The sequence below is a fragment of the Panicum virgatum genome, chromosome 6K (assembly GCF_016808335.1).
Source record: "Panicum virgatum strain AP13 chromosome 6K, P.virgatum_v5, whole genome shotgun sequence".
Taxonomy (NCBI): Eukaryota; Viridiplantae; Streptophyta; class Magnoliopsida; order Poales; family Poaceae; genus Panicum; species Panicum virgatum.
This window is the reverse complement of record NC_053141.1, coordinates 36513114-36526907: the sequence shown is the minus strand read 5'-3', so window position 1 is coordinate 36526907 and position 13794 is coordinate 36513114. Positions and strand designations below refer to the sequence as shown.

The 13794-nt window shown below is 45.8% G+C and overlaps 3 protein-coding genes across 6 annotated transcripts; all 3 read left to right on the top strand.

Annotated features, from left to right (window-relative positions):
- Positions 1-709: 709 nt before the first annotated feature.
- Positions 710-5105, top strand: LOC120712416 (ultraviolet-B receptor UVR8-like). Of its 2 annotated transcripts, none has more exons than XM_039998196.1 (11): positions 710-915; positions 1034-1178; positions 1300-1410; positions 1503-1563; positions 1640-1758; positions 2112-2197; positions 2289-2490; positions 2846-2899; positions 3799-3909; positions 4030-4142; positions 4592-5105. In XM_039998196.1, the coding sequence occupies exons 1-11, from the start codon at positions 878-880 to the stop codon at positions 4635-4637; spliced, it is 1086 nt and encodes a 361-aa protein (XP_039854130.1). In that variant the 5' UTR covers positions 710-877; the 3' UTR covers positions 4638-5105. The 2 variants fall into 2 exon arrangements, with proteins under 2 accessions (XP_039854130.1, XP_039854129.1); XM_039998195.1 differs by having other exon boundaries at positions 716-915; positions 4030-4086.
- Positions 5106-5535: 430 nt separating this feature from the next.
- LOC120712413 (translation initiation factor IF-2-like) lies at positions 5536-9465 on the top strand. 2 transcript variants are annotated; one of them, XM_039998191.1, is made up of 7 exons: positions 5536-5709; positions 5827-6097; positions 7081-7137; positions 7833-8065; positions 8244-8372; positions 8482-8538; positions 9168-9465. In XM_039998191.1, exons 2-7 carry the CDS (start codon positions 5887-5889, stop codon positions 9240-9242), a joined length of 762 nt encoding a protein of 253 aa, XP_039854125.1. In that variant the 5' UTR covers positions 5536-5709; positions 5827-5886; the 3' UTR covers positions 9243-9465. The 2 variants fall into 2 exon arrangements, with proteins under 2 accessions (XP_039854125.1, XP_039854126.1); XM_039998192.1 differs by having other exon boundaries at positions 5538-5709; positions 5835-6097.
- A 410-nt stretch (positions 9466-9875) lies between these two features.
- Positions 9876-13788, top strand: LOC120712414 (protein CURVATURE THYLAKOID 1A, chloroplastic-like). 2 transcript variants are annotated; one of them, XM_039998194.1, is made up of 6 exons: positions 9877-10233; positions 10292-10415; positions 12420-12520; positions 12608-12715; positions 12846-12917; positions 13370-13788. In XM_039998194.1, the coding sequence occupies exons 2-6, from the start codon at positions 10292-10294 to the stop codon at positions 13436-13438; spliced, it is 474 nt and encodes a 157-aa protein (XP_039854128.1). In that variant the 5' UTR covers positions 9877-10233; the 3' UTR covers positions 13439-13788. The 2 variants fall into 2 exon arrangements, with proteins under 2 accessions (XP_039854127.1, XP_039854128.1); XM_039998193.1 differs by having other exon boundaries at positions 9876-10415.
- The last annotated feature ends 6 nt before the right edge of the window (positions 13789-13794 follow it).

Sequence of the window (13794 nt, the reverse complement as noted above, 5' to 3'; positions counted from 1 at the left end):
ATTGGCACTTGCGCCATTTATTGCACGTGAGCACGATTCATTGGCACTTGCGCCATTTATTGCACGTAAGCACGATTGACCAATAGGAGTAGCAGGATGCCAGGATCCATACTCTGCCCGCTGGAAGCCGGCGTTTTCTGAACCGCCCGTTCCCTCCTCTCTCCTCTATTATCACTCCACGCAGGACTTCGCTGTCTACTCGCCGGCCACAATACTTGCTCTTAGCACCCCTGCGCGGACGGCCGGACGGAGGAGGCCTGCACGCCGGGCGGCGCTAGCAGGCCCTGGGCACGTGTGGACGGATGGCCGGAGGGGGCCTGCACGCCAGTCGCCGGAGCAGGCCGGAGGGGGCCTGCGGTAGGCGCGATCGTGCGAGCAGGCACCTGGAGAGTGTTGGAGGGGTGATGGCGTGATGCGGATGGATTGGATTGGGATGGGTGTGAGGGCAACTTGGTCATTTCGTTGGTTCACAATTAACCTAAATAAATAATAGATTTTGGTGTCTTGTGGTAAATTACATTGATCGAACGGTGTCTCTGCTCAAAAAGAGATTTGTTTAGTGGCTACCAGCAAAAGCCACGTTCCAAGAATGTCCACCAGCAAATTTACCCAACCCACAACCGCTGGTTCCGCACGGGGCCGCCGCACGGGCGCGGGGGCACGGCGCGCCCACGGACCGGACGGACACGCTCCCGAAAAGATAGCCCCAGGCAAGGGACACGGCCCCAAATCCCGGCCCTGCCGCTGCCGCGGCGCACGGAAACCCACCTCCACCGCGTGCGCCGTCGGCTGCTCGCTTGCTCGCCCCTCTCCCCATCCCTTCCGCTCCCGCCGACACCGAGCGGCCCCGACGCGGCGGCGGAGCTCTGCTGCCGACATGGCGCCCCCGCCGCGCGCCACCACGGTCCTCGCCTGGTGCGCCCCGCCGCCCTCCCTCCCGCTCATCCTCTCTCTCGCGCGCGCGCCGCGGGGGGAACTCAGCTTGTCGCGACGCGGCCGCCGCTGATTTCTCTCTGGCTTGTGCTCGCCGCAGGGGGTCCGGGGAGGACGGGCAGCTGGGCATGGGCGGGAGCGAGGAGAAGGACTGGGCCCACTGCGTGGAGGCCCTGGAGCCCTACAACGTCACCGCCGTCGTCGCCGGCAGCCGCAACTCCCTCGCCATCTGCGACGACGGACGCGTGCGTCCCGCCGCCCCCCTTCCCGGCCGCTGGCCTGCTCCGCCCACTTGCTCGCGAGCCTCTCTGCTCTGAGTTCTCGTTCTGACCCGTTTTGCTCTGGGCTTCCTCTTGCCGCGCGCAGCTCTTCACGTGGGGGTGGAACCAGCGCGGCACGCTCGGGCACCCGCCGGAGACCAAGACGGAGAGCTCCCCGGGCCCCGTCGACGCCCTCGCCGGCGTCAGGATCGTCCAGGTGCGCCCCCGCCGCCTCCGCTCCAGCCGCGAGATTCGCGTCCCTGTGCCGCTGACGAGACGCGCTCTCCGTATGGGTTTCGTTGGTTCCAGGCGGCGATTGGCGGGTGGCATTGCCTCGCGGTAGACGACAAGGGCCGCGCGTACGCCTGGGGTAAGCGGGCCCGCTTCCTGGCGCTGCCCGTGGCCGATTCACGGCTGGTTTGATGCAATGTGCGTCGGTGGTGCAGGAGGGAACGAGTACGGGCAGTGCGGCGAGGAGCCTGAGAGGAAGGAGGACGGGACGAGGGCGCTCAGGAGGGACATCCCGACCCCGCGGCGGTGCGCGCCCAAGCTCAAAGTCCGTCAAGTGAGTGCAATTCGATTCCTGAGCTGTGCTGAACACCAGTGAGAATGTTCTTTTTGAACTTTGGCAATTTTGGTTCGGTGCCCTGGTTGTGGAGAATTCAACAAGTTGCTAATCCTCTTGTCACTTTGGCATATGCCTTGTTGCCAAAGAAGTAGTTTGGTTGCGAACCACATATGGGATAATTTATATGATGGAACTCGAACTTTTATGATGTTTCATGTCTGTATGAATTATTCCTGTCCCGTGGAGTGGAACTGGAACTGGGATAATTTATATGACGCTGCAACTTTATCTCCTGCACTCATGATTCCCTTCATTAGCTTTTGGGTTGCTTATTCATTTGCTAATTCTAGGTAGCTGCTGGAGGGACGCACTCAGTGGTTTTGACTCAAGAAGGTCACGTCTGGACATGGGGGCAGCCATGGCCTCCTGGTGATATGTATGGTGCCTTGTGCCAAAAATCTTCAGTTTGTTTTATTTGATTTGTTATTTTCTCCTTGCATCTGTCGTTGAGCATCCGTCATTTTCAGCAAGCAAATATCTACACCAGTACGTGTGCAAGGTCTTCAGAAAGTGAGGGTGATTGCTGTAGGCGCATTCCATAACTTGGCACTAACAGATGATGGAATTTTGTGGGCATGGGGTAATAATGAGTATGGTCAACTGGGAACTGGAGATACCCAACCAAGGTCACAACCAATCCGTGTTGAGGGGCTATCTGATCTCTTACTGGTCAGTCAAGTTCATTTCCTTTTTCTTTGAATTTTTAATACATTTGTAAATTATCAGTGTACACGTGGAGTTTTCTCAAATTAAGCTGGCTTGCTGGCCAACTGAAGTAAAAAAAAAAAAAATCCAAACTTAGGTCTTTTTACCACACCATCTAAAATTCATACCGACTTGCAAGGAGTTAAGCTTCATTCGGCCAACAAGTTTACTCAGTTCGGGACTTCAAGTGTAATCATCAAACATTAGCAATAAATATGTTTGATGTTGCTAGTACAAAGAATCACACACCAGATATTTTGTCTGCACATTGACTTTCTGATTTCTCGCTTGTTACATATACTCCAATTTCAATTTGCAGGTTGACATTGCTGCTGGAGGTTGGCATTCAACTGCTCTAACCAACGAGGGAGAGGTATTTCAACTATTTTGACTTAAGGATTACCATCTTGTATAGATACTGCTTTATTCTGCCATGCCATGAGATGACACAGATTTAATTGGCTGTGTACTTTTCTTGCATTCTAGGGAATTAAATTTGTGAAGGCTGTTGTCATGTTATACACTTACACATTGTTGAACTGTAAATTCATACTTGCTTTTTATTGAGAGCATGCTTGAAAGTTGTCCATATTATATCCCTGAAAATAATTATTTACAATACATATTATATGATGAAAGTAACCTAGAGTAGGGTGTTAACCATGCTGAGCTCATCTGAACCAAATACAGACCTTTGTTCAAAATATGCTACTGACTCAGGTTTACTTGAGTTCCACTGATCTAGTTCATGTGGTCCTCATTCTAAATTTTCTGCAAAACGAACATTAATGCCATGGAAATATGTTTAGTCAGTAGGACAGTGGCACTGATTACAAGAAAATGATGAAAAATATATAAGGCATGGCAAGCTAAGTATTTTATTGCATATTGAGGAAGAGAGATTGAGGGGGGAGCATGACGAGGGTGTATATTGAGAGATGAACTTAACTAGGCTGCTTAGGTTTTCTTTTAATAGACAATAGCGAGGCCTTGTGGCTTCTTATTCAGAAACAAACATTGCACATGTGAAGCACATAGGTGCTGTGTTGTGAAACTGCAGATATGCACTTAGGTGTCTCTGCTATGCTTGTAAATTCAAAGGAATGAGCAAGTTGACCTGATCCAAGCTCAATTAATTCTGTCATCTTGAAAACAAGTATTTCCTTTAACTGCAGCATCTATTCATCTCACATCAGTGACTAGAGCAAAAGTGTGTTTTAGTCCTCCACACGGTTAAGCATATTAGCTCATTTGTTTTTTTGGTACATGTAGGTGTATGCTTGGGGTAGAGGAGAACATGGGAGGCTTGGATTTGGAGATGATAAGAGTAGTCACATGGTGCCCCTAAAGGTTGAACTTCTAGCTGGAGAGGACATTGTCCAGGTAATACACGTAAACTATTCCTAGAATGTTGACTAGGATCATCCTTTTCTGTTGCCCTGAAGTGGTTGAACAATTTTCTTCTCCAACTTGAGAAACAGAGCTCATTCTCCATGTTTGCAGGTATCATGTGGAGGAACCCATTCAGTGGCGCTAACTCGAGATGGCCGAATGTTTTCTGTAAGTAAAATTTATCTCCAGCTGGTTACCGTGTGCTTTGCAAGTATCTTTTGGAGGTCAGAGTTAGGATATATAAATGAAGATTATTTGGTCACTTGACCATTTTTACAGCCTTTTTTGGTAGGATTTAGCAACAAATTTACATAAATAAAGCATTTTTGACTGGAGCAAAACAAGGCCTGTCTAAATCTTGCATATGCTATATATTTTTGCACCAGCATGAGACACAACACCATCACAATTCACTGGTCAGTTGCCAAAGCTCTGCAACAGTTTTTCAGAACATGCCCATAGTTGAGTAACAATATATGGACACTGAAGATAAACAGACCATGTTGCTTTATAACAAATAAAGAACACTTGACAGACGGCTCAGGAAGTGTTGATCTGTAAATACCAACTGTATGAAATTTACCCAAGTTTCACTAACCACTTTTCAGTTAGCATTATTGATTTTCCGAGCTTTCTTCTCATGTTAACCGTGAAAACCCTTCTGCGTGGCCAGTACGGGAGGGGTGATCATGGCCGTCTGGGCTACGGCAGGAAGGTGACGACGGGCCACCCCCTGGAGGTGCCCATCGACCTGCCGCCCCCGAAATCCAGCACCAGCTTGGACGGGCAGTGGCAGGCGAAGTACGTGGCCTGCGGCGGACGGCACACCCTGGCCATCGCCGAGTGGAATGAGGCAAACGACTGATCTGCGTGCCACTCCTGAGCTGGACAAGTGTATTCCTACTACAGCGATGGAAGAATAAGCATAAAGCAATGCAGAATTAGGCATCGTAAGAGTTTTATTATACGAGCTGAGTTTTGGTAACGAAGAACAACAGTCGGGAAGGGAACTTTGTGCAGAGATAAATGAGGTTTTGGTGTTTCGGCAATATATCGATGAACTAATTCTGGTCTGTGGTCACTGTGTTCGGTGGTCATTTAATCTACGATCACCAATGTGGACGATTGCAGCAGAAAGAACCACTGCGTTATACAACAGGAACAGGGTGTGTTTTTCGTGTCTGAAAGTCAGTGTACTAGCATTTCAATCCGCAATTACGGTTTTGTTCCTTTTGGCTAGTCCGTCGTACAATAGTATACTCTGAACAGCCAGCCTCTATCTGGTCCCTCGCGCTCTGAACGGTGCCGTTAAGCCTGCGGCGCCGGCCCCTCGTCGCCGGCTGGCATCGCCTCGCCATGCCGCGGCGGCGACGCTGCAACCGCCTCACGCTGTCACACATCTTCTCTTCTCCCACCAGGCCACCACTACAGCAAGCTCCGCAAGGGATGGGCTACGGATACGGATACGCCGCCGAAACGTACGGAATAAGGTTGAATTATAGGATTTTCGGATACGTGGGCCGACACATTTCAGCCCATATATTCTTCTGTCGGATACGGCCCAGCCCAGCTAACGGACGGTATTTGAGGCGTCGCGTCGCTACTGGCTCGCTTCGTTCTGGCCGTTGGTCCCTGCGCCAGCCCTAGCCGCCGCCGCCGCCGCAGCAGCAGCAGCTATTCCCCTCCCCTCGACTCCGACGGCGTCGTGACAGCTTGGCCACCGTCGAGAACTCCCCGCGACGCATCCGCCCCGCCGCTGCAGACACACCGCCGCCAACTCCGGTCCCGCAGGTCTGGCTCCTCGAATTCGATGTCAGTGTCACCTAGCAGCACGCGGATGCGGCTGACTTCTTTGGTAATGGCTGAGTTTGTGTAGCTGTTCCGTTCGATGACCATTGCTCCGTGCAGAACTGCAGATTTCCCCTGAGCCTCACCTGACCTGGCCCAGAACCCCCGTCGGCGGCCGCGATGATAAAGAGGCGCTACTTCAGGCAGGACCACGGCGACGATAGCGCCTCCTCGTCTTCCTCGTCGTCGGGTTCGGACTCGGACCGAGACGCGGCGGAAGAGGCGGCGACCGACGACGAAGTAGAGGAGCAGGAAGTGGAGCAGGAGGAAGCGGCCGGGGAGGAGTCGGGAGAAGAAGAGGAAGAATTGGAGCAACAAATTCAGGAAGAGGGTGAGTGCTTCGCCACATTATCGCACCGTGGGGATGGGATCTTTCGCATATATTCTTCTCAATTACGTCGGGTAATTTCGTCTTGTGTCTGTTCAAGTGGATGGGTTTACCGAGTTTAATCTGTCTAGTTGAGTCTGCTGTCTATGTATCTTCTGAAGCAGAGGATGCATTGCATTTTTCATGTGGACGAATGCAGCTATTAATTTCTCCATTGTACCTTTGTTTACCATTTGGAGTGGCCAATTTTGGCACCGCATGTACTAAATGTAGACATGTAACATTTCCAACCTAACAATGAAAAAATTTCAGTATATTGGCAAAGAATATTTGCCTTTTTTATGGTACAACTTTCATATGATGTTAGGTCTAGCTAGAATTTTCAGTAAGGCCACGTTTGGAACCTTGGAATTGAACTCCATTCTAATAATCATAATTTAGACACAAATCTATTAATCTAATATGATTATATATACGGAATATATTTGTATACTATTGTTGGCCATATGGGGAGATACTTATGCACTATATTTGTACTATAAATTACGGAATAGACATATAACCTGGTGGTGTATAGAATTAATTTCCATCTCCCATCTCCCACCCTATGAATTTATGATAGGCTTATATCTAAACTTTGGAAAGTGGTGGGGTGGGATGCCAAATTCTAAGCCAAATAGCCTAGTTTATTAAGTACTAGATTTCAATTCCTCCAAAATGAGAGCATCCAAACAGCCCCTAAGGGAAAATGTAGAATCGATGGAGAAACTGAACAAAGGAGCAGTGTGGCATCATTTGTTAAGCAAAATTGTCATACCCTTTAGTTATTGTTAGACTCTGTTTATACAATGTTTCTATGTTCATTTGTTATTTTTCAATATATGTATAAATGATTAAAGTTACCCCCAAATGCAGGAGTAAATTAAAGTAAACTTGTGACGTGAGAAAAGCATTGATCAAATTTCTTCTTTTTTCATGTCTATCAGGTTCAGGCTACCAAAGTGAGGAGAGCTCTGGGAATGTTGTTGATAGTCCATCAGTAGGTATTCCTTTTTATTGCTAATACGTCTTGCTTTATCAATTCTTGACCTTAAGTCATTTCCCCCTCAATTTAAAGGAGCTTTGAAGTGTGCAATCATGGTTTAGACTAAGTTGGATTCTCTAGTTATTGTAAAGCAGCCGCTGATGTCTGTTTGTACTTAGTACAAGAATCAATTATTATTTCTAAGACTCATCAAGGTACTTCTGAAGTCGTGCCAAACACCGAATTGCGGTTTGTAGGAATTACAACTTATAGTGGTCATTTCACAAAATTAAAACTTTTACTAACATGCACAACTTCTACAGAAATCAGTTGTGGGCCCACCTGTCATCCAAATAGATGTGGACTATTCTCTATTTTATTGAGGGTCTCTTAAATGTTTTTGTGGAAGTTGTAGTTCCTTGTTGGGACAAAGGTGTAATTTCGTGATATGATCACCGTAATTGTAGTTTCATTTTACATCACCCAGTACTTGTAGTTTTGTGATATTAACTCAAAAAAAAATTGTTTTGTGTTTGTGAAGAGTGAAGACCAGCTACCCAAGCAGTACTTATCTTTATTTCTGATTCATGTTATCTTTATTGAGAAGTATGGAAGGGAGCTGGTTGTGCCCATTGCTATTGAAGTTGTCTCTCTTATGTCTTGACCATTTCTTGAATATCGTCGACACCAATTTTTTAACTGGTTTGGTTTCAGATGATGATCACAGCAGCCCAAGAGATCAAGAATGCCATGAAATAAGTTTGCCTGTTAAGAAATCTTCTCCAGCTAATGCTGACTCTGCCAAGAGCGCTGCTAACACGGATGATGCTGTTGAAGCAGATTTTGCTAACTACATTCTGAAGTGCAAATCTGTGTATAAGTGCAAGCTCTGTCCAAGGATCATGTGCCTAAATGAGGAGATGGTTAGGGTACATCTCAAATCAAAGGTAATTAATATTGAGGAATGCTAATATTTCCTTTCTGTAATAGAAGGAACAGGGTCCTAAAAAATTGATAAGACTTTTTCTGTTATGAAGATTGAAAGCAACCTTGTATCACAGTAGAGTCTCGTACCTGTTCCTGCCCATTTTTTCCTCATGCTTTCCATTTCATTTGTCTTTGTAGAGGCATGCTCGGTCCAAGAAATTACTAGGAGAAGGGAGGCTTAAGATGATGCTCAACAGTGATGGCGAGCTGGAGGAAGAGGAAGAGACACATGCTGAACGACATGCTAGAACTATAGCTCTCGCTCAGGTATATGCACTATTTATAAAATTCTTTTTCCTCCTACTGATACTGATATATTATTTTAAATAACATTCAGTATATAGTTTTGGCAATAATTTGTTTATGCCTATTTCAGCAAGTACAGAAACCAAAGAAGGATTCAGGAAGGCAGCGGCAAAATCGGAGAAAGAAGGTAATTGAATTATTTCTTTTTGCATGTGCACTTTTTGTGGAGCACATATCGAAGGCTTTTAGGTGTCATTTGGAAAACCTATTGAGCTCAAAGTTTGTGCTATATTGCTTTCATCATCTTGGATGATCTCAAGCAGCACACCACTGCAGAGGTCATATTTGGATGTTGAATACACTTAACTGAAACTGCATTACTGTGGTACTGCATGTAGATTTTTTTAAGCACACATCGAAGGCTTTTAGGCACCATTCCGAATGTCCTGTTGAGCTCAAAGGTTGTGCAACATTGTGTTGTCTTTATCTTAAATGATCTCAAGCAGCTCACCACCATGGAGGTCATGTTTAGATGTTGAATACATTGGAACTATGAAGTAGTACCGCATTTTGATTTTTTGGTGAAGCACGGGTCAAAGGCTTGTTAGGCGCCATTTGGAAAGGCCTACTGAGTTCAAAGCTCAGTGCAATATTTATCATCCACGTTGAGTGATCTTGAGCTGTATGCCACATTGGGTTGTTGAATACATGCAATGAGTTTTCCTGGAATGTGAACCTGTAAGGTATTATGGTCTGCGAAGCTACTGGATGGTCCATTACACTGTATTCTGATATACTTTGCTGTATATCTTACAGAGGTCTCGGAAGCACCAGGAGAAGAAACAAGAGGCACAAGGCTCTAATAAAAGGCAGCGCAAAGCTAAAGGATGAAGGGGTTCCACAGAAACTGTACTCAGATATTTTTGCTGGTTGCAGCTTGAGATAGTTGCGGTATTCAAAGTGTTTTCTGCTTGGTTGTACCTTCTGTTTCAACCCAAGTTGGTTATAATTTGTTGAAACTGAAAAGGTTGAATTGAAATGGAGAAGACTTCTGTTAGCACTGAACCACCAACACTTGGAAATCCTTACTGCAATTTATCTTCTATTACCGCAACTTTGTTTGTTACTATTGTATTTGCATTTGCGATTTCACAGAAAAAACAAAGTTTTAAATAGCTAGCTATGGCTGTGTTGAACTCCTAAAACGCAAAGCTATTATTGGCTGAGCGCTATTGCTTTGAATAGCTTGGCTATTTGCCATAGCTTAGCTATCATATATTTGTCTCCATCTCTACAAGACCACGAGATTGATTTGTTCATGACCTAGGCCTATAATACGATTAAAGTGGGGCTACTGGTCTTTGTGTGCAACGGTGCTACCTATGGTATCCAGTCAAATTTTCGCAAAAAAAAAAAAGGTGCCCAGTCAACTGAATGAAACTGCTTGTAGCGAGCTTCAGAAATTGGTTCTCAGAAATGCTCGAGGCATATCTCTGTTTATTTGCGAACAACCTGAAGAAATTGCAATAGCTTTGTAGCTGTCGTCTGGATACCTCTGACTCTGAGGCTAACCGGCCTCGATCTGGGTCGCTCAAAAGCTCGATGGAACGGTGCCAATAGCCTGCGGCGCTGCCGGAATCTTCTCGCCGGCGACACAGCCGGCCGCCCGCCGCCGCCTCACAGAAGTCTTCTCACACTGTCCCAATCACACGGCTTCTGGCACCACGTGCTGCACCTACCCGTTGTCCGCTCCAGCCCACCCACTGAAGCCCCACAAACTAGCATTTACTCTTCTCCCTCTTCCTAGGGTTAGCAAGCTTGATCTCCTAGGCCTGCGCTGCGCGACTGCGCCTGCGGCCCCGCTGACCGCACCGGCGCCGAGATGCTAGCCGCCGCTGCGCGACTGCGCCTGCGGCCCCGCTGACCGCACCGGCGCCGAGATGCTAGCCGCCGCTGCGGCGGCGCGGCCGGTGCCCCTCCGCCGCCCAGGCGCTCTCCTCCGCGCTCCGGTGCCCTGCAGCCTGCCGGCCTCCCGCGTCGCGGCGCCATTCCCCCGCCGCTCAGGTACTGAGTGGCTCTCGTCTTTTGATGTTCTTCTGAATCGCTCATATGCTTCGGAATGGGATGGGCGACGGTTGTTCATGGCATCGTCCTGCTTAGACGAGCGAGCTGTTAGCTATTCGAATTTCAAAATGCCTAGTTGGAGCTATGCAAAATTTTGAGGATTGGGATAATAAAACTACACTATAATAACACATCTCGAACGTGCAGGTTAAATAAAAAAAAATATTGGCTAGCATCTGGACCTATTTGGCAAGTTTTAGACATGGAGCTGGTAGGACCAACTAGCAGAGCATAACTTCCTCATTCATCAATTTGTGACACAGCAGACAGTTCAAGTCATCTAGAAAAGTACAAAACACATGATTCAAATGCTAGAATCGAAAGTTTTCTGATATTTCTCATGATTCAGATGATCATGTGTTTTGTACTTTTCTAGAAAATGATTTCATGAGTTGCTTAGAAACAGGGGCTATGATCATTTTTTCTGTCAGGTCCTACTTTTGCACTGAATGTTGCTACTCAATCATGAGTTCATTAACAAGTTTCCTTAAACATTTATTTTTTTTCCTGCTCAACAAGTTCCTAAAAAATGCCATCCAAACTCCTAAGTTTTAGGCTGATGTTTCGGTTTGTGCTGAAATGTTGTTTGTCATCAATTTCTTTGTTTAGGATGTTAAATATTTTTTTTTGAAAAAGGATTTCCCTGCTTTTATAGAAAGCATATAGTAAGTTTGATACAACCGAACCGACCATAGTAGCCTGCTGGGGAAGTGGGGATAGCAGCTGTCCAACAGAAGCACCGATAGCCAAAAAAAAAAACCACTCAACACCTAAAAACAACCACAACGAAACAAACTAACACAACCAGCTAACAAAAAGAGTTCCTCTGAGGCCTCCTGGATCGTTCAAATAGGTCTCCACCCACGCTCGAACTTCAATCATCCATCTGTCCAGCTTCTCTTGATCAGCAGCAAATTAATCTCACCTTCCATCTCTGCATACAAGCACAAGTTCTGAACATAATCCCATAGGCTCTCGTAGAAACTCTCCCTTAGTTGCTCTTTATTCCTAACACCCCACAAGACCCAGAACAGTACCACCAAAAGAAACATTTTCATATTTTGATCAGCCCCCCCCCCCCCCCCCCCCCAAAGGAATCCAATTTTCCAAAACATTGTACGTGGTGCTAGGAACCCCCCTCCACCCCTGAGAGCCTCTCTGAAGCAAGACCAAGTAAACTGTGCTATTACACACCGAAAAAAGATGTGATTGACATCCTCATCCACCCTACAAAGACGATGCTGATCCCCTTTCCATTTCTTCTCTTTCAGAGCTGTCCCTCTCTGTAACCTCTGTTGCATTGCTAACCACATGAAAACTTTCATTTTCATCTAAACGTCAAAAAACTTTACATAGATCTGACAGTGTAAGCTTTTGACTTTACCAGTGCCCAAAACACTTGATCCTGAACCCAAGTTTAGAGAAACATCCTGCCCCAGTGGATTTATCCCATTCCTGCAAATCCTCTTGGGCAAAAGCCCTACAGAAGTCAAAACATAGCTCCCCTTCCAGAAAACATTGGCTTACCGTTGCACAGTTAACCCTACAATAAGAGTAGGCTTTGGGGAAGAGGATTCTCAAAGGAACCTCTGCAATCCAAACATCATCCCAGAAAAGGTTTAGGATGTTAAATCATTATTACCTGTTAAGAGGACATAGGTGCCAAGACAATGGAAGTGCTATTACCTCACAAGATCATCTCGGGACAACTAGAGAACTCAAGCTAACTTCTTGCGTTTGTGCAGGCTGTCATAACTCATAATTGTGATTTGGTAAAGTATGTTTGTTCTTGTTAAAGGAAAAATTCAATTAGTTAACCCCTCCAAAGAAATAGACAAATGTCTGCTATATAATTGGCAAAGTTATCTAACAAATCTAACAAATATTGCAGAATTTGGTTGATGGTAAAAACCAGTCTAACGAAATTTCATTCTTCTTCAACAGCTTCCCTGAAGATTTCTCAACTCCAGTTAACAGCAACACGATTTTCAAAAGAGAGTGACTCTGCTGAGGATGATGAGCTCCTTTCTGAACTAAGGGAAAAGGTTAGTTAAAAAGCAATAATGCAATATTATCTCTATGCTTATAAACTTGGTACAGAAAATCAGAAATTCAGCATGATGAGACTACAGTGGGATGCCATGGGGAACAAGTCCTCTCTTCTCTTGTATGGTGGTGGAGCAATCCTCGCTCTCTGGATATCCTTGGTTGTGGTCAGAGCTCTGGACTCTGTCCCATTGGTATATAGCTAGCTTATCTTGCTATTCCCATTTACTTGTGGCTGTTTGTTCTCTAAGGCCATGATGTTGTTCATATTGCCATTGCTTATTTGATTGCTGTTTCTCTTCGTTCCTTTGCCATGATCTGTAGCTCCCAGGCTTACTGGAGCTAGTCGGGCTCGGCTACTCGGGATGGTTTGTGTACCGGTACCTGCTCTTTCAGGTAATCTTTAAACCATGTAGGTTGGCCGTGAGGCTTCTTTTCCAGTATCCAACACTAGTTTATCAAGTTCAAGTTGTCCCTAAACTGTGAACACCTAAAAGGCTGTTGGTGGAACTGTGGAAGATGCACAGCTTTGATATTAATGAGCTAGCACAGATCAAGTTGCCCACTGTCATTGCCTGGCGTGCCTAGCAGAAAAACAGCTGTCCAGTGTGCTTTGTCAAAGCTAGATACAGTGTCCCTTGCATCTGGTTCAATCTGAAGACAATTCAACATATAGCATTCAAAATGCAAATAATTTATATTGAATATGTGTTGGTGCAACCTGCTGTAAGACGAAGACCCAATACCTGATTCATGTTCTTTTAGTTTGTCCAAGTATTGGTTCTGATCATCAGTATGCTTTATTTCCATTAATGTATGTTTTCTGACAATCTGTATTGTGCTGGCAGGAAAATCGGAAAGAATTGGCCAATAACTTGGATGCTCTAAGGAAAAGGATTACTGGTGATGATGAATAGCTGTATCCTGGTTTGAGATTCTATTTCTCTGGTGAAACCTTGTAAACTTCTATTATTAATGCCAGTCGATTTAGGAATATTCCAGAAATATTCAGAGCTATTGAGGTATGGCCTTCCACGCCTTCTGTGCAATCTGCGTTTCAGCATGGTGTTCGTTGAATCTTTTGATTCCTGAAGATGCATCTCTACATTTCTAGCCGCCCTGAAATTCTTGTGATTCCCCAATTATACCACCGTGGTTCTCTGTGCTGCCCACATCAGAAGTTAGCCGTCAGAACGTACAATTGTAAGATGTAAAAATTATTTGGAATAAAACCACTTGGTCAATCATGCCACACCTTATATTGCTAGTTGAG